General features: G+C 36.6%; 1 protein-coding gene across 1 annotated transcript in view; it reads right to left on the bottom strand.

Annotated features, from left to right (window-relative positions):
- Positions 1 to 22,722, bottom strand: part of tmem8b (transmembrane protein 8B) — a 106,879-nt gene extending 84,157 nt beyond the window's left edge. Inside the window, 1 exon segment of the mRNA XM_043238291.1 lies at positions 19,446 to 22,722. Within this exon segment, the coding sequence (XP_043094226.1) occupies positions 19,446 to 19,530 (85 nt within the window). The 5' untranslated portion in view covers positions 19,531 to 22,722.
- Between the last annotated feature and the right edge of the window lie 4,239 nt (positions 22,723 to 26,961).

The raw sequence follows: 26,961 nt of genomic DNA, 5'->3' as shown, positions 1-26,961 counted from the left end.
ATGCGGCCTCAAAGTGCAAGTGTAATTCTTAGCATTAGAAAAACTTGCGAAACCAGATTTTTCCATGTGTTTTCTCCCTGTTTTTGACATTGTCTGAATGTTTTATTTTTTTTTACGCCATACATTTATACCGTACAGTCTATGTACCTCTGATAAGAGATGTGTTTTCTTTGTCATTTACAACTGATGCAAATGCAGACTTACAAGTCCACATTTTAAATGCGAATCTCACATGAAAACAGGGCACAGGTCTACCGAGCTGACCCTGAATCTAAAGTAAATGGCACTTTTAAAATATAATGCATCAATGGAAAAGCATTCAGACTTGGAGTTGGCTTTCAGAGCATCTACAGAAAAATGGAAATCACATACCATGGCGCAGTGCTAACATGGACAACACTACCCCACACATGTATTCATTCACTGTATTCAAGAAAACGCAGCTATTACCTCAGTCTGGGTGAATGTGTGTGTGTGTGCTCGCTCGCTCAGGGCTGAATGGTTATCTGTATGCCCTGTATACGTAGGTACCAGTAAAGTAGTCGTTAATCACAGTCGTGCCACTGACTCATCCGGCCGCAGACTCATCCGCAAACAGTATTTACTTTCAGGACGCAAAACATACGCACTATTGTATTATGCTTGAAATGCCAATAAGCTCTTGCGTAAATGTGCATATAACAAGTGACCCTATTTGATTTGCGTTCATACATGTTCTTGAATTAAACTGGTTAGTCTCAGTTATTGATGATGCTTCCTGCATGAGAGCTCTTCTCATCTCCTGCCACTGATCAATGTGATCATGCATTTTTAACAGCCTCCTATTGATTTGTGGAAATGGGCACAGCACACCTGTTTAATCTTCAAATGAGTTTGGGCTCGCAATATTAATCTGTCAGTACACAGCATATATACGCATTATAAAAGCAATTAGAATGAGATGCGTGATATGTCATTTTATATATATTTATTTAATTTACGATTCCTAAGGATAATAGTAAAGTTAAAATTAAGTATGAAATATCAAAAGGGTTTTAATTATACTTTAGTCTCTTTATAGTCACTTTCCCTGCTGAAAATAAGTGCTTTCTTTCCTATCGAGAAAATTAAAAAAAAAGGTTTTGTAAATAAACACAATCACAATGTACATGTGTTTACAAAAATCATTTTTCCTTGGGAAAAAAAATATTAAAATCTTCACTAGAGTACCAGCTTTTCAAAAGTTACACTTTTTAAAAAAACTTATTTACTCTTAAAGGGTGTATATTAACATCATAGAAGTAGATATCATTACCTAAAGTGTTCCTACTAAGTATATATTAGTACCTTGTGAAAAGTTACTGCCCATGTGATATGTTCTGTACTTTTTTTTCTGAAAGGGCATTTAGATTCAAAAAAAAAGGATCACATAGAAGAAAACTGTAATGTCTCTGAGCTGGAGCTCTATCCTGGAATACGTTGCTATGGTTTAATATATCCTTATCATGCAACACAGACATATCTGCTTTCATAGACGAGAAACCAAACAGACTGTCCTTCTCTATATGGTTACTTAGTGGTGAGTGCTTCCTCCATTTGGTGGGGAAATAGTCCATGGCCATTCAATTATCGACAAATATCCTGAAATGGATGGTGGAATTGACTTCTTAAAAAAGCAATTGATTTTTTTGCACCACTGCTAGACACCCCGAATTGAAAAACTTCAAGATGGATTGCTTGACCCAAATAAAACATAGTATACTATATCAAACCTGCCTAAACAGACCAGATGTTGTCTAGAGACGGAAATTCTCTAGTGCTACATACACTGTTAGCTCATATAAAAGCCAAACATCTAGTCATATACTAGTCTGATACAAAGATATACATACTTGGTGATAACGAGTGCTGTCAGATGATTAATCATGATTCATTGCATCCAAAATAAAAGTTTTCATTTACATATGTGTGTGCACTTATGTTTAATATATAAACACATGCATGCATATATTTGAGAAAAATGTTATGTTTATGTATTAAACATATTTATATATGATATAATTTAAATGAATATAAATACATGTACACATTTTTTAAATATATGCTGTGTGTGTCTTTTAATTACTTGACAGCACTAGTGCTAACTATACAAATTGTAATAAACAGTTTCTTTCTACCTGACCTGATCCATGAAAAATATTCTCGCTGATGTGTTTAGGGTTGAATAACTTATGTTAACTTTTTTTAACTTGAATAAATAATAATTTACTTTAAATGGAAGATTATCTGATTTTAAAAAATACAGTCATATTCCATTCTTTTTGCTTATGACATGTGTTTATTCCACTTAACGTGACGTGTGCAGTATTTACTGCTAAAAGATCTAACCTAAGTGTGCATATGACACAGCATTCATCGATTGCTTGGCTGAAGTGTTCTAAAAGCTCCTATTCAAATGAGACGATAAGTGTACGTGACTGTTGCTGAGAGCTGGAGGTCACTGAACTGAGCAGGCTCAGGAAAGAGAGGATGAAGCTCTGTCTTTATGAGGCTGGCCAAGGTGATAAACAGGCCATGATATGAAGGGGGAGGGTAGTTTGATAAACTGGACCGTTCGTGTTATTGCACTGCTTGCAGAGCCCAGCCAAGGGCTTTGACATGAAAACGGCCATCAGTCTCACTCCATCTCTCCTTCAAATCGATATTCACCTTCATGAGGATTTATGACCGTGGTTGTGGCTTACTATAATAACAGTTAAACATGAAGACACACCAAGCCGCCTCTGCCAGCATGTAGTGTGTTGTGGTTTTGTTATTGACGAGCAAAATGTCCAAGAATAAAGATACTACAGCTGACCTCATCTAGCTTCACTTCATTAAAAATTGCACCAATTATTTAATTAATAATAATTAGCCTATTATTTATGCAATTAATATTGTGTAACCACACTGTAAACCCAACAGAATTTACCCATTTTAAATTAAAGCAACTAACTGTCTTGATCGCTCAATTTAGAAAGCAATAGTTCTAAGTATAAGAATATTTCCTAAAGTACATTCAAAGTCTACCCAATTATTTTATGTTATTGTAACATAGCTGTAATAATTAAAATGGTGTACATCAATAATATAGACTCTTATTTTCTACATTTACCTACTAGCTAGCAGGCACACAGTGCTAATACAACAGCGCTACTGCTGCATCAATAAGTGCCAATACTACTTACAAAGTAGTAGACAGTCTTAACCTGGCCCATCCTCCACCTAAACAAAGGCTCTACTCTGGTAACCCCCCAAAACTCAAACATAACAGAAAACACCAGCAGATCTCATCTTATACTATTCTTGTGCAAAAACGTATATAAAACACAATCTGAAGCAAAGCGTGCTAGAAACTAGAAATCTGCCGTAATTCGTTCAGTTTGAGTTCTGCTTAAAATAATCATTACTGACTTCTTATAACTTGCAATGAACTTTCGCTAAAAAATTAATCAGTGCTTAAATGAATTTGTTGAGCAAAATGACTCAGTAATTTATTCATAAAGACAGTTTTATGTATTGTTTTTGAATTAATGTGTTTTTTAACCAATCTGCCGAGTGAATGACACAATTGCTTACCCAGTTGCCTGTGTTTTTTTAACAAATACATTTAATTGAATTAATTTAAGTTTTTGTTTCATTTAAGAATGCTATCACACGTGTCAGTGCTGTCATCACATCTAATGCGCACTCATAGTCTGTCAGTATTATTCAGTACAGCTGTTGAATAATGTATTTTCTCATTATCGCACTGAACATACCTTATTTACCACAAGGAGTAGTTCACCCATAAGAGGATGATAACACTTTCATATTCAAACAATGCATACTAAATTTGCATTTACAATATTTGAGAGCAACAACATACTAATGTACTGATATAGTGTATTGTTTTTTTGTTTCAATTATTTTATTCTAGGAGATTTACATTTATGTTTAATGAAAAAATGGAAGAATTCATAGAGCTTTGGCACAAAGGTGGGTGTAAATAACAGAATTTATTTTTTGGGTGAACCATTCCTTTAAAATCCTGACAGTAACGCAGCAAACCCTTTGAATAATGTGCCAATCAACTCTCAATTTGAAAACCTGAGGTTATATTTCTACAAAGAAGTATAAAGGCAGTCTTTTTCCATGTGAACTCATCGATCATGCAGATATCACCGCCACTGTGTGATATCTTCCTCTAAGTGTGCTCAATAGTCTAACTGAAATGATAGTGAATCTACTTGAAACAAAAGAGTAGAATGTGAATACATTTATAAAGGCGTATTAATTTTAAAAGGGGATGTTTGCATGCCAAATGGTAAATTGTGAATGTCTTCAATCTTACCATAAAATATTTTGTCAGGTAATCTAAAAATGCCCTTCATGAGGGAACATCTAATTGAAGTGGTTTTATTCGTACAAAAAAAAAAAAAAAAAAAAAAAAGCAATTTAATATGACTGAAACAACCTGGCAACAATAGGTTACGCCAGCGAAAATCATTTGCTAATATCAGAGGAGGGAGAACAGGTTTTCTTAAATAACAGCAGCATATTTTCATTTTTTTTAGCACGTAAAAGAAAGGAAATCGACACTGTCAAACCAGTAATTATTTCTCACTGCTTCTAAAAAAAAAAAAAGAAATGTTCTCTTTTTGAGGATAAACAAAACCACAAGCAAGGGGAGCTCACACTGAGTGCAGGGATGAATCGAAGTCGAGTCAAGAGTTTCAAACTAGGTCAGAGAGCACATAAGGATTAAGCAAAACTAGAAGGAAGAACAGAAGCGGGAACTGGGACCTGGATGAAAGTCCACGTGCCATCCCTGGTCAGGCAGTGTGAATGCTCCTGTTATGCACAGAAGCCAAAATAGCTACTTTACATCATTTCCACCTTGGCAAAAGCTTGTCTCGTACTCCAGGCATGCACCAGCGTTTTCCCTGAGAGACGATGACCTTGCCAACACATGTCGAATAGCAGCTCTTGTCCTTTGGCAAAAACCTTGTTTCCATTTCCCCAGAAACACACACTACGCTGAGGGGAAGAAACAGCGTCGCCTCCCTGCAGTGTTCTGATTGGACAACCCGAGACCACCACCTGGCTCGGAGTACTGATACAAACTCTGCCCGGTAAGCATGTTTTGGTGTGTACCCTATATATTATGAAGGACCATAAATCAGAGCTGCCTGAATTATTCAGACCGTTCTATTAAATGTGAAAGCATCAACACTGTGTCTGCTCATTATAAAATGACAACAAAAACTGACTCTCCCTGGAACCTCATTCTAGAGAAAACAAAATCGAATAAATAAATAATCAAAATAAATAAGCATAAATTGAGAGAGAGAAAAAAAAAATATGTACAATGATAGAACAAAGAGTTGTTTGTGACTGCCAGGAGAATTTCTGTGGCATATGCAAATTCATAAGAAGCCGGATATGAAAAGTAATCATTAATAATGGCCGGGATGAACAGTTGAGAGCTACTAACGGCAAGTGACAAGTCAAGTTCCAAAGTAGTTGAGGAGATAAGTACTCCCAGCATCTGAATTCTTTATCATATTTTGGAGTCGGCTTGTTTTTGAGACAGAGTTTTTTTTTTTCAAAAGCACAGCCTGGCAGTGAGCAAAATCTCACTTTGTATTTGTTCAGAAACTACTCTCTATTTTTGGTTCTGACTTCAAGACTTCAAAGATTATCTTTAAATGAGTGTAAAGCTCTATCCTATCTTATTTTCAGCCAGATGCTTCTCTAAATGCAATTTCAGTTTGTTAAATCAAACGTTTATCATATTACAGCATACAAAAACTTTGCACATAACAGTTAAAGCACATTACAACAGTAAGGTTGTTTTTTTTCCACTTGCCAATAAAGTTACTTGCTTTCTCAAAAAAATAAAACCTTAATTATTTCGGTGCGATTCAGACTAAATTCTAATCTTAAATGTATAATTGTTACATTTACTAGTTGATACGCTTGAATATATTCATGATACACTTTTCGAACACTTAAATATTGTATTTTATTCTAAATACTATTAATTATAGAAAAAGTATGAGTAATTATAACAGGATGATCAAAGATGATGCCATAACATTATTGATTGGTGTGCAATTTTAAACCCATACTTAGTGACGATATCAAGGCTATCACAAAGCTTCATTTTTATGTCAGCCAGCTAGATATTATTTGAAAAGTTGACAAACAGGAATTGCAGAGTAAATGTCAGAGTAAATCAAAAGCTTCAGTTTGCAACTGCTTCTATAGCTTATTAAAGAAGTCTGTGTAAAGGTTGAGTCCTATGACCACCCTCGAAATTTCTTATATATATATATATATGCAAGACAAAGCAGATTGTAAGCGTGTGTAGTAGACACATACGGCAAAGAAAATGAAAATACGAATGCAACGCATAACACCCACGCAATTGTTTATGACTTCATCACTGTTCAGTTCACAGGCCTTACAGAAACAACTCAACATTCATATCAGAGAAGCTCTGAATCTCCACTCCATCACCTGTTTCTCAAAGCAGCACACATAGAGGAAGCATAGGTGCCCCTGCGTTGCATGGCAACCTGCTCAGAACTGATGTAGTGATATATGGCCAGAGTTAAATAAAAGAAAGAGAGAGGCTCAGTGAAAGGGAAAGATAAGGGCACAGGAAAACACGGACTCATCGACTAGATGGAAAAATGGAAAAGTGAAAAAAAAAAAAAAGAAGAATTATATTCATGCTTCCATACTTTTATCCAACCATGCTTTTTTATACATGTAATGTTTTGACAGGAAGCTTTTTGTTCTGGAGGGCCAATAGTACTTCAAAGTAAAAGACAAAGAAGATACTTTAAACTGTTATGAAGGTTCATTTAGTTATTATTTTTCTTAAATATGAAATAAGCAGGGGCACTATACTGAATGCGCAACAGTTTAACCTGGTGGCGAGGACATATTGATTTGTACTTATGGCAGGACATTTTTTAAGACCCTAAATGCACAGATCAGAACAGGATGGTATTTTATGTCTAATGGAAGAGTGATTCATTAAAACACACCTTTGCAACGACAAGGCAGAGAGCACCCGTCGATAAGTACTCTCAAAGCTGGTGTAAAACCAAGGGTAAATTTGATTTGTCGTTTATGACCAGCATTAACCTAGCGCTCTGTAAATAAACTTTATGGCACAATTGGTTTTAATACTCCAGCTGTGCATCTGAAAAATAGACTGCAACCATGAAAAAGTGAGGGAAAAGAAGCCTTTTACCCTAGTTTGACTTTTGAGACAAAGCAATGACCTTTTCTGTCTAATGTGATTGCTGATGAATGGCAACTCTGCAAGACAAAGAGCAGTTTCCATGCATTAAAGTGTTTTTTTTTTTTTTTTTGTGTTTGAGTTAGATGGTTTTCAAAAATTGTAATTCTCACCGAAATGCAGTTACACAATAAAATGATCAAATATTTGTACAATTTCAAACAGTTTTTTAAATTATTATTATTATTATAAAAAATGTATTTAATTTATTCCTACAATTCAGTTTATTGCTACAGTCTTCAGTGTCACTCGATTCTTCAGAAATCATTCTGACATGCTGATTAGGTGCTCTTTCCTCTTTTTCTGCTTCTTCTCCTTCTCATCATTATAATTATTCATTATTACTAAAACTGACCCCGCATTTTTAAAGGTTTGTATAGACATTAAATCATACATTATTAATGTATTGATATATGTCAGCATTTTATGTATAATGAACCTACAAATCCTGTTACGATAATTGAATAGAATATTTTTTTTTTTTAAAAGTGTTTATTATATTTAAATTATTGACACTGTTAATAATTTACTATGAAATAATAAATAAATAATAAAAAAGGGATTAATAAATATTGTTACATTTTTAAAGCTATGCACATGTAAATATGTTTTCGGTTCTGTGAAAATGTCCATGTTGCAGATTTCGGTGTACACCCTGTTTTGTAAAATACCAACGAACAATGAGATCTGGCTGGTTTCTCTCTTCTGATGTAAAGCCATGCAGATTAAATTGCCAATAACCAGCCAGAAAGACGCACAATCTCATCTTGAAATAAAATTACGAGGTAGCAGACTAAAAGATAAGATGTGAGATAATCAAGGACAAGGGTTTTTCACAGAAATGAGAAGCAGATGATGGGGGTAAAAAGTAATCCAATTAAGTAGCTCCCGAGAGGGAGGTCAGCACAGGATTTTATTAGGGTTCAGAGCAGGTCATTAAGCATTTATAACATTTCGGAAATGCAATTAGATGACTATGAGGGACGTTTCTTTTGGTTATTATCCAGTAGCTTTCAACCGAATGACTTGAGAAGCCATCAGTCTCTGTGGCGCAGATCTGTCAGAGGTGTTATGACGGCCTCTCTAATATGTTCTCAAGCTGCTGGGGAAGAAAGACACCCACAGACAGCCGCAGAGCCCAAAGATACGCTGTGTGCAGATTAGCAGCCCAGGGGTCACATTGATCTCCAGCAGCAGAGGAAAGTCTCTGCCCGTGTTGTGGAGCTTACTGCTGTTACAGAGTTTCTGTAGCCTAAAGTGGTACAGGTTTGATTGAATATACCGCTAACCTGCTAATCTCTGACAGACACATGGACAACATTTCTTCCTGAAGGATTTTATTGTTTTTATTCCTAAGAGGAAAAATGGAGAAGCAAACATTCCTCAGACACGAGCACATTTTTATTTTTTTTCCTGTATTTTATATATATATACTATAAATATATATTATACTCTATATATTTCAGTCCAAGGAAGGCATTTATTATTATTTTGGTTTATGAAGGTTGAAACTAAATATATTTCCTATTTCAACATTGCATTTCATTGAGCTTCACTGTTTGCAACATACAGCATACTTATATTACATATTATATATTTTTCGGCCACAACAAATATATTTTTGCCATATGAGGAATTAAAATTTTTGGGTTAACTATACATTTAAGTAAAGATTTGAAAGAAACATTTTAAAGTGCTTGACAGATTTCAATATGGATAAACATGCAAATGTCAATTTTTTTTTGTTTTGTTTTGTATATGAATAGCTGACTCAAACTCAAGCAACTGTAATCCATTAAAGAACAAATATATTACATGAAAAGGCCACCAGCATTAAAACGGCGCGGCATACATCCAAAATAGCACACTGGCACTCTCTAGCACACTTCCTCTCAATCGAGGTATGCTAATTGCCTTCTAAACAAGCGTTGCAGCATTGTTTCGAGTGCTCGCTCACAGGTGAAGGATTTGCCTCTGAAAAAAAAAATCTTTAATGTTCACTCTTCATCTGTCAAACCTATAAAAAGAGCAGGCCTACCAGGCCCATTTACTGCTGCCAAAAATGAAGCCTTGTCTCTGGCGTTTGGCATATTGCACCTGACAGGACCCAGGGCAAAGACCGAGAGCCAATTTCAGCTTCTTGGCAGGGCTGCAGCGAGAGTTCGGTGTGGCCTTGCTGAAAGGTGAAAGACTGTAATAAAGAAGATGTGAGGTTTTAATATTAATGTTAGCATGGGTGAAAATGGAGACGCAGGATCAGGTATGAACAATTGAGAGGGCACTCAGAGAGGCTATGAAAAGAGATGGCGGCGAGGCCTAGAGATTGGAGAACTGTTTGCCTGCTGGGTCGCGCGGCTCCGAGTGTGAGCTGAGTGCTGAGGTCTTATTGACTGATTGAAGATTGTCGGACTAGCAAAGCGTGCAAAAATACCCACACTTAAATCATCCGATATGCTGTGAAAAAGTGTCTGACATGCAAAAGTGGTCAATTGGACATGTAGCTTAGATCATTATATAAGGCTTTTTTTTTAAATGTATTAAAGAAATTTTCTGGGTTCATTACAAGTTTAGAAATTCACAGCATTTGTGGCATAATGTTGAAAAAAAGAGGTTAATGGAGGCACTTACAATGGAAGTGAAAGCAGAAATGTAAGCTTATAATTTTATAAAAGCACTAACACAAATTTTTTCTCTTGAAATGTCTCATGAAAATGTACATAAATAGTACGGCAAACTAAAATTAAAACTTGTGTTATCGTTATGCAAAAATTTGACTTTGGTGTATATGCTATGCACGTGTTTGGCATGCATGTGATACAAAAATATTGGTGTTGTCACCGTGACAGGTGTACAAGATACATATTTTATTTGAGCTGATTTTACATGGACTTGCGTTGTCTTGATGACAAAGTTGTAAAATTGAAAATAAAATTGTTGCCCCTTGTGGCAACACTTTTTAAGCAGTTTTTTAATGCTTAGATCAATAAACAACACAGCGCAAGTGTTCTCAATAGACCTCAACTTGAGCTGAACCTGAAATATTTCTTTAACAAAACAATCTACGCTACCATGTGAAAAATCACTGAACACTGTGCACTGCTTTCAGATGCCTGCAATGCCTTTATGCTCAGAGTCTTAAGAAATCTTCCCCTATTGATTTCTTCTTTTTGCCTTCCTTTGACACAGGCAGACCTCCTGAGGGGAGTTTCCTCATGCCCAGGTGCCCCCCGTAGCTTACTCAGGTCATGAATCATTCAAGGCATCATCTGCTGAATAGAGACCCACGCAAACTGCAGCGCAAACATAGCGCACGGGTTCGGAAGTGGGCTTGGCTCCGCTTTTAGGCACACAGAATACACGTCTTACAGAAAATGTAGCGATGCTCAAAAAAGCCACTTTTAAAGGGAATAATTTACAAAAAACAAAAATTTTGATTTTGAAGTAAAAATACACTCAAAAGCTTCCCACAATGGAGATATGTGCAAATATCATCTGCAATCATTATTGCTGCTGCTATATTATAGCAATAAACCACATTTATACTGCAGGTCTGCATGTATTTTTCCTAAACTATAAATGTTACATTTAATTAGCTGATATATTTTTTATTTCAAAGCACTGAAATTCATGAATAGAAGCAATTCACTGCACTAAAATGCCGTAACAATCAATATCACTCTTTCATATTTTACACACACAAACTACCAAGTTTTTAAAATGTCAGTTTTTAAAAGTTTTAAGTGCTCTTTTTTTAGCACGGATGAATTAAATTACGGAATTGACAGTAACGATTTTTACATAAAAAAATTAAAAAAAACTGAAGAGAAAAAAACACAAAAGGCTTCTGGAACACTAAATCAGTATATTAGAATGATTTCTTAAAAATCGTGCGACACTGAAAGCTAAAGTAATGGCGGATAAAAATTCTGTGTTGACTGCAAGAACAAATTATAGTGTATTATAATAGAAAACATTCATTTTAAATTGCAAAAACAGTTTACAATATTCGTTTGTTTTGTTTTTGTTGTTTAAATTAATGCAGCCTGGGAGAGAACTGCATATGCACGGAAATGATATAATGGCCAATAATTAGAATTGATGATCAAACAACTGCACTTGAGTACAATTTTTACAAATGCAGTTAACAAAAACCAACAAACATCATCAGCTGTCAGATATTTGCCCAAAAGACTGAACTATAATTATGACAATGACAGTAATAAAACACACATTTATATAGCGGGTCTTCCCTTATGTTAACACGGGCCAATTCAGAAGGCCCTTGTGGGGCCATTTTAGCCATTATGACTTGCCCTTTTAAAAGGGAGCAGCAGAAAATGCCTGTGACACTTGGGCATTGCATAAGCAATCAAAAAAGAAGAAGCCGAAAATACCACACTCCGAGATGTCACTGCCCAGACTAGGCCTGCTGGAAATAAGCTCAACAACGTTGGCAGACACAGAAAAGATGCTCACCCACACACACACACACACACACACACACACAGACACACAGACTGCAGCAGCTCTGTGAATGTGCAGGAATCCCCTCTCTGCCTCTCTGTGAGCTTGATGTAAATGGGCCTCTGGTGCGTTGATAATAATTAATGATAATAAGAGGAATGATGGATGACGTTGTTACTGCGCTAGCAGACACAGCAGAAAAGTTTTCTGCTTTTTCTTTCTCCCTATGACTCGTTCCCCTGCTCTCGGCATCCAAACTATCTGTCCGCAATTTTATCTGTCAGGCCTCAGTTGCGCAAACAGGCTCCTCAGCACACCAGCCGCTCTGAATGGCCACAGGCAAAGCAGCTGTCAGCCTCATTCTCTCGCTTTCGTCTCTCTCCATTTCTCTCTCCTGTCCTTGTCACTTTCTCAGCATTCATATTTACGCTCTCTCTTGCTTCCTCTCTCGCTGTTTCAGAGTAAATATACAGTATGGCTCATAGACATCCTAATGAAAAATGTGACAGGGAGCGATTTTAATATAAGTTCATTGGAAAAAACGTTCCCCTTTCTACATTTTCGCAAACTCCAAAAACGCACCAATGCATAAAAATTCACATTTTCACACAAATTAGAATTGCAAGAGCCAATTAATGATTAATTAACACATATTTGTGTGATTTCTAGCAAAATACTTTTTTAAGGCTCCAAAACACTCACCATAGTACATAATTCATAAACAAGCATATTGTGATATCCAGCTTCATGTATGGCTTTTCAGACATATAGTAAACTTGCTCGGAAATATGAGTTACAATGACTTCTAAATGAAATCAATGAAATCTAAAATGGCATGATTGCTGAAGTAGATGCAGATTTTACGTCAGGTTTGCTTTTTCAAGCCTGAATTATTTTAGTTCTCAAGTAGAAAACAAAAGCGGACATGTTATAGAATATTTTTGTTATACAATAAGTCAATGAGTTGCAAAGTTGTTATTATAAAAAATTAATACATTTACAGACGAAAGTAAGTCACACAGGTTTGGAAAGACATGATGGTTAGCAAATGATGACTTTTTTTAGGGGGGCTAAATGATCACACAAACTTTGTCATGTCCTTCTCTCTTTTGCAGATAAAAAGCAGGTGGTTTTTCCCCACCAAGAGTAACACAAGTTCCCAGAGGAAACTTTAGTTTGGCTGGTGCTGGATTACACGTGGATTAGTGCTCCTAATGGCCCTGATCTCCCCTAATTCCCATCAATCCTTCTCATCTGAAACATGAAGAACTGAAAGAGAAATCACAAAAACCCAGCTTACGCGAATTGGAAATTCGGTATGCGCTGATTTTTCTGTACAGCGGAAAGACGAAGCTGCTCGTTAACGATTTTCAATGTGTTTTATTTTCTCTCTAAGCCGTTGAACTCAACACATTCTGTAATCAAGAACAGAGGCTTTCGAAATCGAAAAGAGAAGTTTCCTCTTCAGACGGTTCCGCTAATTAATGTTTGCTTGAGGATGAGAGAAATGTGTCGCGGTAACCTTTCGCAGCAAGCTGCGTGAATTGGAGGATATCGTGTCATAGGGAGCGAGAGTGTGACTGAAAAAAAAGAAGGCAGAAGAGATCCTGATGAGGGATAGAAAGCTCTTTTCCCCTGGTAGCAGTTGGTGACTCAGTAAGGGAACGGATGTGCCGAGCCGAGTGCAATTAGCAAAGTGGCCCTAATGCCAAAATCACACAGAGAGGAGCAGAGGACGACAGACCGGCCCTCTGGAGTAGAACACAAGCCTCGGTGTCGTGTACATCGCACCGTATGTCTCCTCATTCCAATAACAGAGAGAAGACAACTGCTGGTTTAAATCGAATAAAGCTGCTGGATCAGAAGGTGGCACTCAAAACAAACACAATCTGATAATGCCATCCTCCTCTCTACTTAATATGTTTTATGTTGGTGTTATGCTCAAAAGTGTTTAGAATTACTTCAGCTGTCACTTACTCAAGTGCAGTCGGTGTCACTTAATGGATGGCTTTATATATTTTTTTTGCTTTTGACTTTTTTGTGATCCTTAAAGTGATTCATGGCAGAGATAGTGTGGCAGTAATAAATGACAAACAGGGCGTCTGATGCAGATATAATAAAGTTCAAGTCATAAAACTGTCATCTTCACCAATAGGCTAAATCCGAGAACATCTTTGGCTTCATCAATTACTTGCTGCAGTTCCTCAGTCATACCAGTGAGCGTTTTCATCCAGTGAGCGTATTTATATATATATATATCTGATATATATATATATATATATATATATATATGTGTGTGTGTGTGTGTGTGTGTGTGTGTGTGTGTGTCATGACTGCAATATACAAACATGCAACGTTGGTAGATCAAACTGCTGAAAGGTGATTGGCAATTACATTTTATTTCTATAGCTGTCATACGAAAATTTTAATGATGTTTTGTGCACTACTGTACTTGCAAAATTGCTGAACATTGTTTTCACAGAGAAAACTTTAGAGCTGTCAGCTATTTCACAGGTTTCTAAAAACAAACTTGGAAAAAAATGTGTCTCGAATTAACCCACGATGGATGATTCATTCAAAATGACTCATCTTTGTTAAATACTATTGGAAAAGATGAATTGGTGACCCTGGAGAATGTCTTGATTTTAGATCCAGACTTTGTTCCGCACATTTTCAGCAAACAGCAGTGCACTGTGTCTTGAAGGTAATGACAGGGTTCCTACGCATTTTTCATTTAAAAATTCCATATTCAGATTTATAATCCTTTCGGTATATTTCCAGACCATACTTAACATAAATAGTTCATACTTCATTACTTTCAGCTTTGTATTTGTTATATAGTTCAGTCATCTGTAATTTTTTTTTCTCAAGGATTTTTCATTGATTTTCTCAAATACAAATATATATATATATATGTATCTTTAGCACACCACAAAGTGGGCTGATGGCTTAATACAGTCACAGTGGCTCGGTGTGCATTATTCTATATGCAGAGTTTATTTGTTTCTTTTGCGCACATAAAAGTCGCTATATATTTATTTTTTTTCGAAGGTCCTTCAGGCTATGTACTAAGGGTATTGTTAGAAGGAACCCAAAAATGTTCATAACCTGCATTTTGCATAATTAAAAAATTCCCCTTGAATTCAAGTCGTGTTTGACAGTCACTAAAGGATCTCTAACAGCTGCCAGGAAAACACACTTTTTGCATGATAAATTTGTTTTCTATGAATTCTAAATGTGCCATTATAAAAATCAAACAGGGGCAAAAAAGTCTGGAAATGCAAATACTTCACCATACTCTGCTTTCTTTATACGAATTAAACTATAAAAAATTTAATTCAACATATCAGGCCAAAGGCAATGTGCAAATACGCAGGAAATGCGTCTAAAATGAACAGGTCTAATGTATATAGCAACCTGTTATGTAAAAAGCCAAAATCAAAATGATTTAACCAGATTACATTAGATACACCAAAACAGTTCATTTTTAAGTGTCAGATCAGGTATAAATAGCTCCTTATCCCTTTAACGGGCCTCTCAACCAGTAGAGCACATTTTGAGTCATGATATCCTGTTGTACTGAACTCAACTTGATTAAAGCCTCTCTACCATCTGTATGCTGTGTTAAGCACAAAACATATTAGTTATCACTGCGGTTCTCAAGAATATGCACACATTTCAAGATGGTTTTAACATAAGCAGTAAAATCACTCATATTGTGTGTGACCATTTTCATAAATCTTTCCAAGGCGAGTATTTTATGCAACATCATTTCTGTTCAGATTTTTATTTTTTTTTCCATCTTTTGCTGTGCCAATTAGCAACTGTACATTCTGCTCTTGAATTCAGAAGAAGATTACTGCTGTTCTTTAAGCAATTTCTCTGGCAGAGCAAAAATAATTTAATATTAAACATTCATTACATGAAAGGCAACACACCTAAGGACATATTCTCAATAAAGGGAGAAGCCACAAGGTTGCCCCAAACATAAGATCTTGAGGAACAGAGAGGGAAGCTAGAAGGCTTCCATGTGTACAAATCTCAAGAGTTTATCCAGGGTTCCATATATTATTTATAAGCAATTTTTTTCCACATCTCTATCACTGACTGTAAAATTTTCCCACAGTTTGGATGCGCACTTGGCTCAACCATCTGAAGAACTTTTTGACAGTGCTCAACAATTTAGACATCACAAAAGCAGACTTCCATTAGTTACCGGAGACTTTGAGATTAGCAGCTTGGTGCGGCGCATATTGAATTATGCGATGGCGTCGCATCAATCAGAGAGCAGTGACGCGCATTCATCGGACTGAGCAAAGTAATGAAGCCCTAAATCTCCCTGCGGGTTTGTTGTGGCGCCGTTCATCTTGCAGTGTTTTAATTGATTTCGGACTTGCTCGTGAGCAAAGGTGATATGCGTTACTGGATGGGGACAGCTAATGACAACCAATGTGTGTGCTGTTTCATACAGTACATGTTAAGCAAGGATGTAAAGAATTAGTGAAATCTTATTTTAAGTCTATACAAAATGTTAGTAGTCGTTGTCAGTATATAAGGCCTTACACAAAAGCACTAGCGAGACATTTACAATTTTGTATCTGATATTATAGTACATTTTAATAATATTATACAGTACAGTGCAGTAAAGCACTGTAAAAAGGGTTTACTTAAGAATTTCCTATGGGGTTTTAGAATAGTACTTTTTATTGAGTAAAACACATCTGTGGTTAACACCACTCAAAGGGACATGAATGACGCAAATTAATACATTTGAAAATGTATTTCTTTCATTTTCTTTATTATCAAGAGAATTTTTCATGGCAATATCAAAATGTTTATGAATAAACAATAAGAAAATATGGCTTCTCACATAACAAAAAGAATTCTAAAATTGCTGTGTGATTTGAAACAAGCGCATAACTTGGCATTAATATAATCTGTGGTAGTTATAGCTTTTGGTTAACATGTTATATAAAAAAAATAAAAAAAAAAAACACAGTGGCTTCATAATACATATGAGGAATGACTGTATGGAGGAAAAAAAGCAGTTTTTGTTTTATTTACAAATTTTGTTGAACACTGTTTTACACTATTTTGGGTATGACACAAAACATGCAAGTCTCTTCAAATAATATTAACCAGACATGTTTTTTGTTACAATTTACCAAAAAAATATGTAAATAAATAATAAAATCATGAACCATAATTATGAACCGTGTGAGATTCATGTGTAAACCAATCAAAAAAAATAATAATTAATTGCTTTGTTTCTCTTTTGTAAGTCACTTTGGATAAAAGCATCTGCTAAATGCATAAATGTAATTGTAAAACCCAACAGGAAATTCCCAACAGTAATTAGCTGGTTTGGCCAACAATCTGACATCACAACTACTAGCTTCACAACAGGAATACATTTTAATTGTTCATTCAGCACACACTCTCAGAAATAAAGGTACAAAAGCTGTCACTGGGGCGGTACCTTTACAAAAAGGACATGCCTGTACCTAAAGGGTCCATTTTGGTGCCTTAAAGGGACATATTAGAACTTAAAATGTCAAATTTGAACCTAATAAGTACAAAAGCGTACCTTTTCAAAAGCTACAGTGACAGCTTTTGTACCTTTATTTCTGAAAGTGTGTAAACTACAGCTGCTGGTTCAGATTAGACAATGCTGCCTAAATAACGGTTGTCATCCCCATGTTAAAGTGAGTTCGACTCAATAATAGCAAGCCACCTACTTATGCAGTAAATGTGAGTGTTAAGTAATGTACTACTGCTCGGTGCAAAGCTTCCCTTCACGGGTCACATCCCAGCATAATGGGATCTCACAAGCATGCTTTGTTTTAACATAAACATCACTCTTGTACTAATATAATATTAAAAAAGTACATTTTAGACATTGTAGATAGATAGATAGATAGATAGATAGATAGATAGATAGATAGATAGATAGATCTAATTAGTTCGACTCAGGGAAAAAAAATTGTGTATTGACTGTAATAGCTAAAAAAAGGTACTGAGTATTAGATCAAACCCGGTCAAAACATTATAAGGGTGTGAGAGCGACAGTCAGATCTCAGACTGAACAACAGAGACAGAATCGGCAGGATAGGGGACTCTTAGTCTCAGCCCAGCTCTTTGTCTACGTCTGTCACATTGAACTGTTTTCTTTGGTGTGCTCTGACTCGTTCTCCCATGAGACTGGATGGCTCATTGGTCTTGCTCCTTTGTGCTAGCCTCAGAGCATCACTCCGTTCCTGCCGCTTGTCAATACTGTGATCAATGCGAGCGCACAGCCAAGTCCTGTGACTGGCGTATCTCCTTGCAACGCATTTGGTGCCCTGTTAATCAAGTGATGTTTATGAATTGCTCATGAATTATGAATCTTGTCTGCAGTAAGTAAAGCAGACAGATAATAAAAAGGTATTCACACGAGGAAAACGAAAATGTGTGTGTGTGTGTGTGTGTGTGTGTGTGTGTGTGTGTGTGTGTGTGTGTGTGTGTGTTGGAAGGTCGAACACACTTTTTCAATCAAATTGCATAAAAAAAATCAGAAACTAAAAATCTGATGAAAAAAACAACAACTATTATAAGTTGATAAAAATATTAATATAATAATGATATTAATTTTATAGTACAATATTTATCAACAACACATTTCACAGTGATGACAAATCTAAACACGTTGCCAAGTTATTTTCGCCTATATCTCTTAAAAAAAAAAACAGAAACTGCATCTTGTAACGCTTCCAAAGCCAACTAGCAAATATACAATAATATAGCTGCTGTTTGGGTTTGCGTGCTGTTCGTAATCATCCTCGTATAATGGATCGGAGTAAAGAATACCAGAGCACAAAAGAGACGAAGACCACAGCGCCTGTTATTCCTCCTAAGAAGAGCAAGAGCTGTGAAGTCGGTGTCGGAGCTCAAGTAGAGCTGACTCTAAAGCAGCACAGCATCCATCAGATGCGCTTTCAGGCACAGCAGCGCAGGTATTGTCTTGCTCTGGCAGCCAGATTAACTTCCTTATCGATGCGATCTACACAAACGCATCTCGAGATAAACAAGAAACAACTCGGCGCTCTTCTAGCGCTATCAAGCTTTTGATGACTAGAGGTAAGTCTCGAGACCCACACGCTGACGTTAAAAAGCAATAATTGGATAATTGGCCGGCATATTTCCCGAAGGCAGCTGATTCGGATACTCTCGGAATCAACGCTGAACTAAAACTAATTGCTGGCTACAGCAAAATAAAACTGAGTTAAAACGATCCGGGCCAACGTACACTTGGGACGCGAGGCAATAAAGTGCGGAACGTGATACGTAATTACTTTGCGCTCAGTTTAGCCCCGAGATTATGACAGAATTCTTGCTAGACGTAAAGAAGCATCCACTTCTCGCGCGAAGCTCCTCAAGAATGTAGCACGCTGTAGTCCGTGCTTTATTCTCGGGGATGTGCCTAGGGCAACACTAAAACGCAAATAACACAGACACCAGCGCAAAGAAGCAACGCATTCCACCTGCTGTGTGGCCAAAGTGCACCAGCACTGAACGCGATATAGGCTACGGCCGAGCCATTGAGTGAAGTAGTTCAGCACCAGCACAAAAGGACAGCTCCACTGCATCAAGATAGAGATCTCACTTCAACCCTCACTGAGCGACTCACCTCCGAGAGAGCAGAGCAAGGTGTAAACAAGCAACAGGATCTCCAGGCGGCCCATCCCCGACCTAAACCCTTCCAGCCACCACATCGTGATAAACTGACTGTTTACGCCCCGACGGCACGGACGCGATTTTTATATCGCTACGCTTGTCCACATTTTCAGCTCTTGCAACGGACCAGCTGTTCGCGCATGACGTAATAGCGAAGAGGCTATTCCGAGAAAGCCCCGCCCCTTCTCTGCTGTGATTGGAAGTTCGCCACACATCCATTCAATTGATTGGCAGATGAGAATGTCAGTCAAAGGCACTGGCGTCTCTCTCTGTCCTGGTAGGAGACATGAGTGGTTTGTCGGACAAATGAGCAGCATTTCAAGTTTACTTCCTCAAGAACCAAGTTCGATGGTGTTGCATGCATTCCCAATTTATTTTTATTTATTTTTTTTATTGAAATTTAATACACAGCTGCTTGGTGACGAGGAAAGTAATGATTTAATGATTCCTTTTAACTCTTAAATTGCCACTTTAGAGTTATTTATTTGTATTACTTGAAGGTAAAATAATACTATTCTCTGGAAATGAACATGGTTAGATTTGAGATCATATTCATTTGATTTCGTAGACCCTGTCACTCTGTCTAAGAGAGGCCAATACTGCCATCTATTGGCCGCTGACTGACATCTCGATGAGGGAACTGAGAATTTTTATCCACGAATATAATGCCGACTGAAGAACTAAATGCGCTGGTTTACCTGTAAGCGCTTTTACAGCGCGGTAATATTATTTACATAATTTTATTTACGTAATAAACGTTGGTTCTTAGCCGTTTCCAGCTGGTTGACCAGCAACCATGCACCAATGACTTCTTAACTTTCTTTACTCTGGATCATCGTACAGTTGCAGTTTCACAAGCGTTTGTCTGACTAGATGTTAGTTTGGTGGCGTATTTTTCAGTGATTTATTTGGGTCGCAGTGGCGTTTAAACGTTATCAACATAAAGTAATTTTTTTAGGGGAAAAACACTATTCATCTGATGTTTGGGTACATTGGGTGCTGTTTTAAGCATGTCTAAGCTTATCCTGAGCGGACAGGCACGTAGAGACGAACACTTCGGTAGACTTCTAGAGCCAGCTCTGAACTGAAGTTCATCTACCTGCTTTCTTTAGAAAGACTGTTTATTACAGACCAAACGATGCTAGTAAGTTCAACAGAAGCTCAAACACTCGTTTGACCGCTAGATGTCTCTCGTACTCCATCACTTTTGTTTTCTATTCCATCGTGTTCTACTTTGGATTGTATTCCATTCTCTTTAATGATGGTCTGAAGTAAAAAAGTAAAACATTTGCAGACATTTTTTTATCTATTCTGGTAGTGTATTATAATAACCACAGAATATTCATCATATGTTCCCCTGTAGCAGATAGGAATAAGTAGAAAAGACATAGATGTAGAAATAGCCGACGATACATTGTATCTGTCAAAATTATATCTTTTTTCAAATTTAAGCCAAAAATCATTTTTTGTACATTTCCTACCTACCGTAAATGTATTAAAACTTATTTTTAATAATATGCATTGCTAAGAACGTTTTGCACCCTTAGATTCCAGATTTTTTTAGTGCCTCTTAAATATTGTACTATCCTAACAAACCATGCATCAAAGGAAAGCCTATTCAGCTTTTAGATTAATGTTTTTGTTTGTTTGTTCTTTTGGTTCAGGGTTACATATGTTCAAAAAATAGGCTAGCAACAATTTAAATGAACAAGTTTAAAACTTTATACCGGGGCTGACTCGTATTTGAAAAATATTTGAGCAAAACAAAGAATGACACCGTATGATCTGCTGTAAAATGTAAACTCCGAAGACAAGCAATAGTTGACTAAATAATCAGATTAATATAAGGAAAATATGATGAACATATTGTGATAAACAGGTAAATCGTGTCAGGAGAGCCGCTGAATTTCCCTTAAACCAGTATGGGATGTCATCACATGTTCCAGACTATGTACTTTGTCAGCTATATTTCCCGCTGTGTTGCATGCGGTGTGTTTTTATAATTAATAATTATGTATTTGTTGAGAATGCATGTGATGCATTTATTAATGAATAATGTTCTGTTCATTAAACACCATTACTGTCTTAATAGTTCCCAGATGCCTCTCTGTAGGTCTGAGGATCCATCATGCGGTTTCACTTTGGCCAGCTGGCCCCCCTACAGCTGCCTGAAGCTCACGTGTTCACAGTTACTGCTGTCAGACCTGCATGAATTCAGCCCTGCAATAGAGGTCAGTGGGGAAACTCTGAGTGTGTGTGTGTGTGTGTTGTTTGACTGGGTTTGTGGAGGACCACCCACATTAGTCCCATGCTTACTCAGCACTTGTGGTTTTTCAGTCTTGCCCTCTATCGCTCAGACTTATAAGTTGATGACTCATAAGAAACAGTAAAACATTTTCAATACATATATAAAATGAAATGCGACAACAAAGACTTAACGTTAAATGCTGTTCACTTGAGATTTTTATTTGTCAAAGAATCCTGAAAGATGCATCAATGTTTACAAAAAAAGCAACACAACTGTTGATCATGTGACAGTGAAGAGTGAAGTAATGCTTGCTGAAAATTACATTTAATAATATATTGAATAGAAAACAGTTACTGTTTATTTGTAACATATAAATTAATCCTTGCTGAGTTTTAAAGCATTTTTAAAATGTACGTTTTATTTTTTTTAAAAGAGATTCAATTAGAAAAAAATGTCAATGTCAAGTCAATGTCACATTTGTGCAACATACTTTAGACTTCCGTTCCCTACCAATCTACTTCATTTCAAGTCAATTCTCAAAGAGAACTGGCAATCAAAATGTGCTAATTAAGAACTAGCACCAACGTTTTATTCTTAGTTCAGTCAAAACGACGTTTAACAGGCATTACACTGTCTAATATGTTAATGTAACCTCTGATCTGTAATGGCATGTGTTTGAAGCAGGATGTTTTAGACTTCTTAAGTTCTGTGGTTTTGTCAAAAGGGCAGTAAACTAAACCTGAGATGTAGCGGGAAACCAAAACAGGTGCATCCTAAGGAAAAGATTGTACATTCTGACTCAGTTTAACTACAAAATGCTTTTTTAAGGATAAGGGAGGGAAAAGAGCTGATCTGACAAAAATACGTTCCATTTCATCAGCGGTGAGTAGCTTTCAGGAACTCATGTGAATATGATTTCATGTTCTATAGACATACATCCTTGTTTCCCAAAAGTGACCGTACAATAAAAAAAACAGTTTTTAAAAAAAAAACTTGTGCGAGTATCATGTAGCTTTTTTTTAATGTAACCCTGACATGACCGGCTTCTTTCAAATCATACTCTATAATACTTCAAGACAAAATTATACACAAAGCACGGAGAAAAGGAGTGTCATAAACATAGAGAAAGCACGAAGAAAAAGAGTGTCATAAATCCCACTTGGACTTTTCAAAACTGTAATTATTGTGACCACCAAGAGAAAAGAATAAGTAATGCACTTTCTTCTCACACTATGATTTAGTGCTGTTTTTGCCAAGCTGAGTATAATCCTTCTTAAAACAGTGCAGTAGCACTACATAAGTAGGGGGTTTGATGAAGATTTCTGCTTTGAATGCACTGAAGCCACTTATGGTGTTAGAGGAGTCCTAGTATTGTCAATGCACCGTTTAATGTCACTCTAAGTCCAACCACAAACAACACAGGCAGACTTTGAATAGCTGAAGAGTGTTCCAGGGCGGAAAGCCACTTAACGACAGAGTCAGACACAGCATTTGTTCTTCATCATTCCCATGAAAGCAGTTCTCCCATTTCTTCAATGAAATTAAATAAAGATACATGGGTTACAGCGTATCCATTACGCCAGAAACATTTTTGCAAGAGTGCAAAAGTTCACTCCCGTCTCATATAATCAAATAATTTCAAATTTGAATCAGCATTGCATGGGCATTCATGTAATTATTTTGGAAGCGTGATAATGTATGATGTATGATAATGTACAGTCAAATGATCGTCATCATAAAGCAATCCTATCAGGGTTCGTTTTGCAATAATGACCAGCTGACTATGCATTATTACAGTCTAAAGAATCTAATGAATCTATGGGCAATTTTAGAGCAAGATGTGTCTAGGATTGAATGTGAGAACATACTAATGTGATAAATGTGGTTTCTGAATGATGCTGCAGGCAAAAGGTGGTAAGATCTCAACAACTCTCTGGGTGACTCTTCTATCCTGAACAACGTCTTTGCCAAATCGGATGATAACACTGGTGCTCAAGATGATGCTACAGAAAAAACATGACAAATCTCTTGCCGCTGTTCTTGAGCACCTTAACACAAAAAGCCACTCTCGCTTAGATTTGCAATTTATGAGAGTGCCTTTACAAGAGATGTTTTATCCCTTTTACCGCAGAATTACCACACTTTCAAAACCCATTATCGCTGTCTTAAAGATGCCACCATCTGCGGCAGAAATTATTTGAGTAAAAATTAAAGGTAGGCCCACAGTATGTGTTTGACTGTGATCACCATATCAGAACTGATCTGTGCTTTAACATCAGGACCTGCTGACAAAATAATGATGTATATTCAGAAAATACATTATTAAACATGTAGCAAACAGCATATCTACCTCCAGCTTTTAGTCAACAAAAAATTATACAACTTTCTGCCTACAAAAATGCACTTAAAAGAGTAGTTCAGACAAGAAATAAAATTCCGCCACTGTTTACTTATCCTCATGTTGCTGCAAACCTTTATTACTTTTGCTGAAAAGTAGGAACATCAAAGAAGCCATTTTCAGTAATGCTGGTAACCAAATAGTTTTGGCTCCCTTTGATTTCCATTTTATTTTGCCCAGCCAATGAGAACCAAAATGGTATGGTTACCAACATAATATTTTCTTATGTTTCACAGAAATAAAGACAGTCGTAGAACTTTGGGATGATGCGAGGATGAATAAATAATGAATACGAATTTTCATTTCTGGGAGAAACTATGCTAACCGTAGAGCACAGGAAATAAATTACACTTTGAAACGTGGAGAGTAGCTTCAGTGGGTGAGAAACAGACAACATTTATTGTTGCGTGCTGTTGTGCTTAATCACTATTGTCTGTAAAGCCATCTATATGGACTGAACATTGCACAAAACAAACCATGATTGACCTGTGTTTCCCGATACCAGCTTCCTGAAAACACAAAAGCATATGGCTTTATTTAAATATAAAAAGTTAAACAAGAAAGTCTCATCTAGTTGATGTTTTGAGTTAAAGTATATTTTACAGTATTGTTTTCCACATTGTTTCAGTGTTGTATGTCATCTAACTGTATTTAATCATGTGATTAAAATGGTTCATGTACACTTGACCATCCACCATTACAGCCTCACCTCAGCCTGTGTTAAACATCCCCAGATTTTTAGATATCTCTCTGTGGATCGGTGCCCCAGTTCCACAATTCTCTTGGCTTTAGTCTTCTCCTAGCACACTAATAAGTTCCATATGTGGGTCTCCATCAAGCACAGAAATGTTTTACTGGACAAGAAGGAGAGGGGTACGGCACGCTGTTGTACATTTTATTCAGCAATCGACAAGGCAGCCTCTGTTGTACCTTGGGCAGCAAGCCAGACTTCCTTACCTAATACGCTAATGCAGCCACTAGTTAGTGTAAAAAGGTACTTTGCTCATGTTTGGCCAGCATTGTCTCCACTAGATTTGAACACACTCTTACCCACAAAAACACATAAATGCTTAAAGTCCTTTGTGCTCGCCGTGTAAGACTGCTGGAGCTCGGGCCAGGATTCTCGGTCCGCCTGGCCTCTCACTTCAAAGCAAAAAGACCACTAGCTTCCTCCTCTGACAGGGAAATGAAAACACTAAATGACTTCAAGAACGCTCAAAGACTCTTGTGAAGACGGGGAGCCTCTTTAGGGCTGGAAAGTGCTGCTCTGCTTGTGTTTGCGAAGGAAAATTGTGATGTAAAGTCTGTAACCCACTGAGGCATTCCTCACCAGTTTGGCACGAGCTGCGTGGTTGTTCAGTGTCCACTTGTGAGGTGACTTTTTAGACTATGGTAAACAAACAGACTCGCATACATGCACAACAATGCCAGAAATGTACTGTAAAACAACTCAGAATTTACTGGAAAACCGTTGTCTGTTCTCTTGCACCAAAAAAAAGTAGTTTGAAAACAGTTCTAGGCATCTCTTGCAACATCTCCTTTGAGAGATGAGTAAGAAAGCTGAATTTTGGGAAAGGATGTAACTCCTACATTCCGGGAATGTTCTCTCTGTCATTCTTACTTTTTTACTTCCTGCAGTGAATGGGGTTTAATACACTCCAGGCTTTCGTTGTAAAAATCATGAGCTTTGCGGGGAAAACAACATCTGTTGTCCGTTTACCAGTGATCTTCTCTCCTCGCTTGCGTCACTCACGTTGAAAGTATGTAGTAAGGAAACCTATGGAGAAAGAAAACCAAAATTGCTCATGATGATTTTTTTAGTTTGTTTATTGCCCCTTAATTTTTCGAATTTCCGTGCCAGGCTTTGAAATAGAAAAGGTTTGTGACTTGATTTGAACTGCAGTTTACTGTCAGATGCGAGTGTTTAGATGTGAAGCTCTTCATTATGAGCTGCCGCCCTCCCACACACACACACACACACACTCTGACAGTGTAAACTTGGCACATGTCTGTGTCTCACCGGCTCTTGGAATGTAAGAATCAGCATTCTGGGAAAAAGCAAAATAGAAGAACATACTGTATTGCAGCTCCGATAGCTTAAATGTGAGGAGGACTTATATGATTTTTAAAGAGCATAACCGCAAAGGCATTTCCTGTAAACACATTTTGTTTTTTTATGCATTTTTAAAAATTACTTTACTTTTACTTCTGCTCTATAGCTTTACTGTTTCTGTACAGTAAAAAATAAATAAATGAAAAAAATTGTGATGTTGCTTATTTTTTAGATACTGACTGAATATTTTAGTTTAGGGACCAATTCTCACCATTAACGATTTAACTATGACTTTTGCCTCAACAAACTCCTATTTTTGCCGATTATTAAGTAAGGTCTAAAATATGGATATAATATGATAACGCAGAATTGTACATTAATTTGTGCTTTATAAATACTAATAAACAGGCTATTAGGTAACACTTTAGGGACCAATTCTCACTATTAATTAGTTGCTATTAACATTTAGCACGTAATCTACATGACAATATACTATATTTCTAATCCTACCCAATACCTACAGTCTTATCTATCTATTAACTATTAATAAGAAGTAAATTGGGAGTTTATTAAAACAAAAGTTCTAGGTTATGGTTTATTAACAGTAAGAATTGGACCTTATAGTGTGACCACCTAGTAATACGCATAGTAATAAACAACTCAATAGTTAGTATCGGTCCCTAAACTAGAGTGCTTTTAGCAGTCTTTTACCCCAAAAGTATTATACATATGCATGTGCATGCATATACTGTATATTCACATCTCTTTGA

Source organism: Puntigrus tetrazona, chromosome 5 (genome assembly GCF_018831695.1).
Source record: "Puntigrus tetrazona isolate hp1 chromosome 5, ASM1883169v1, whole genome shotgun sequence".
Classification (NCBI taxonomy): domain Eukaryota; kingdom Metazoa; phylum Chordata; class Actinopteri; order Cypriniformes; family Cyprinidae; genus Puntigrus; species Puntigrus tetrazona.
Note: the sequence above shows the minus strand (reverse complement) of the source record. Positions and strands in the feature narration are given on the sequence as shown.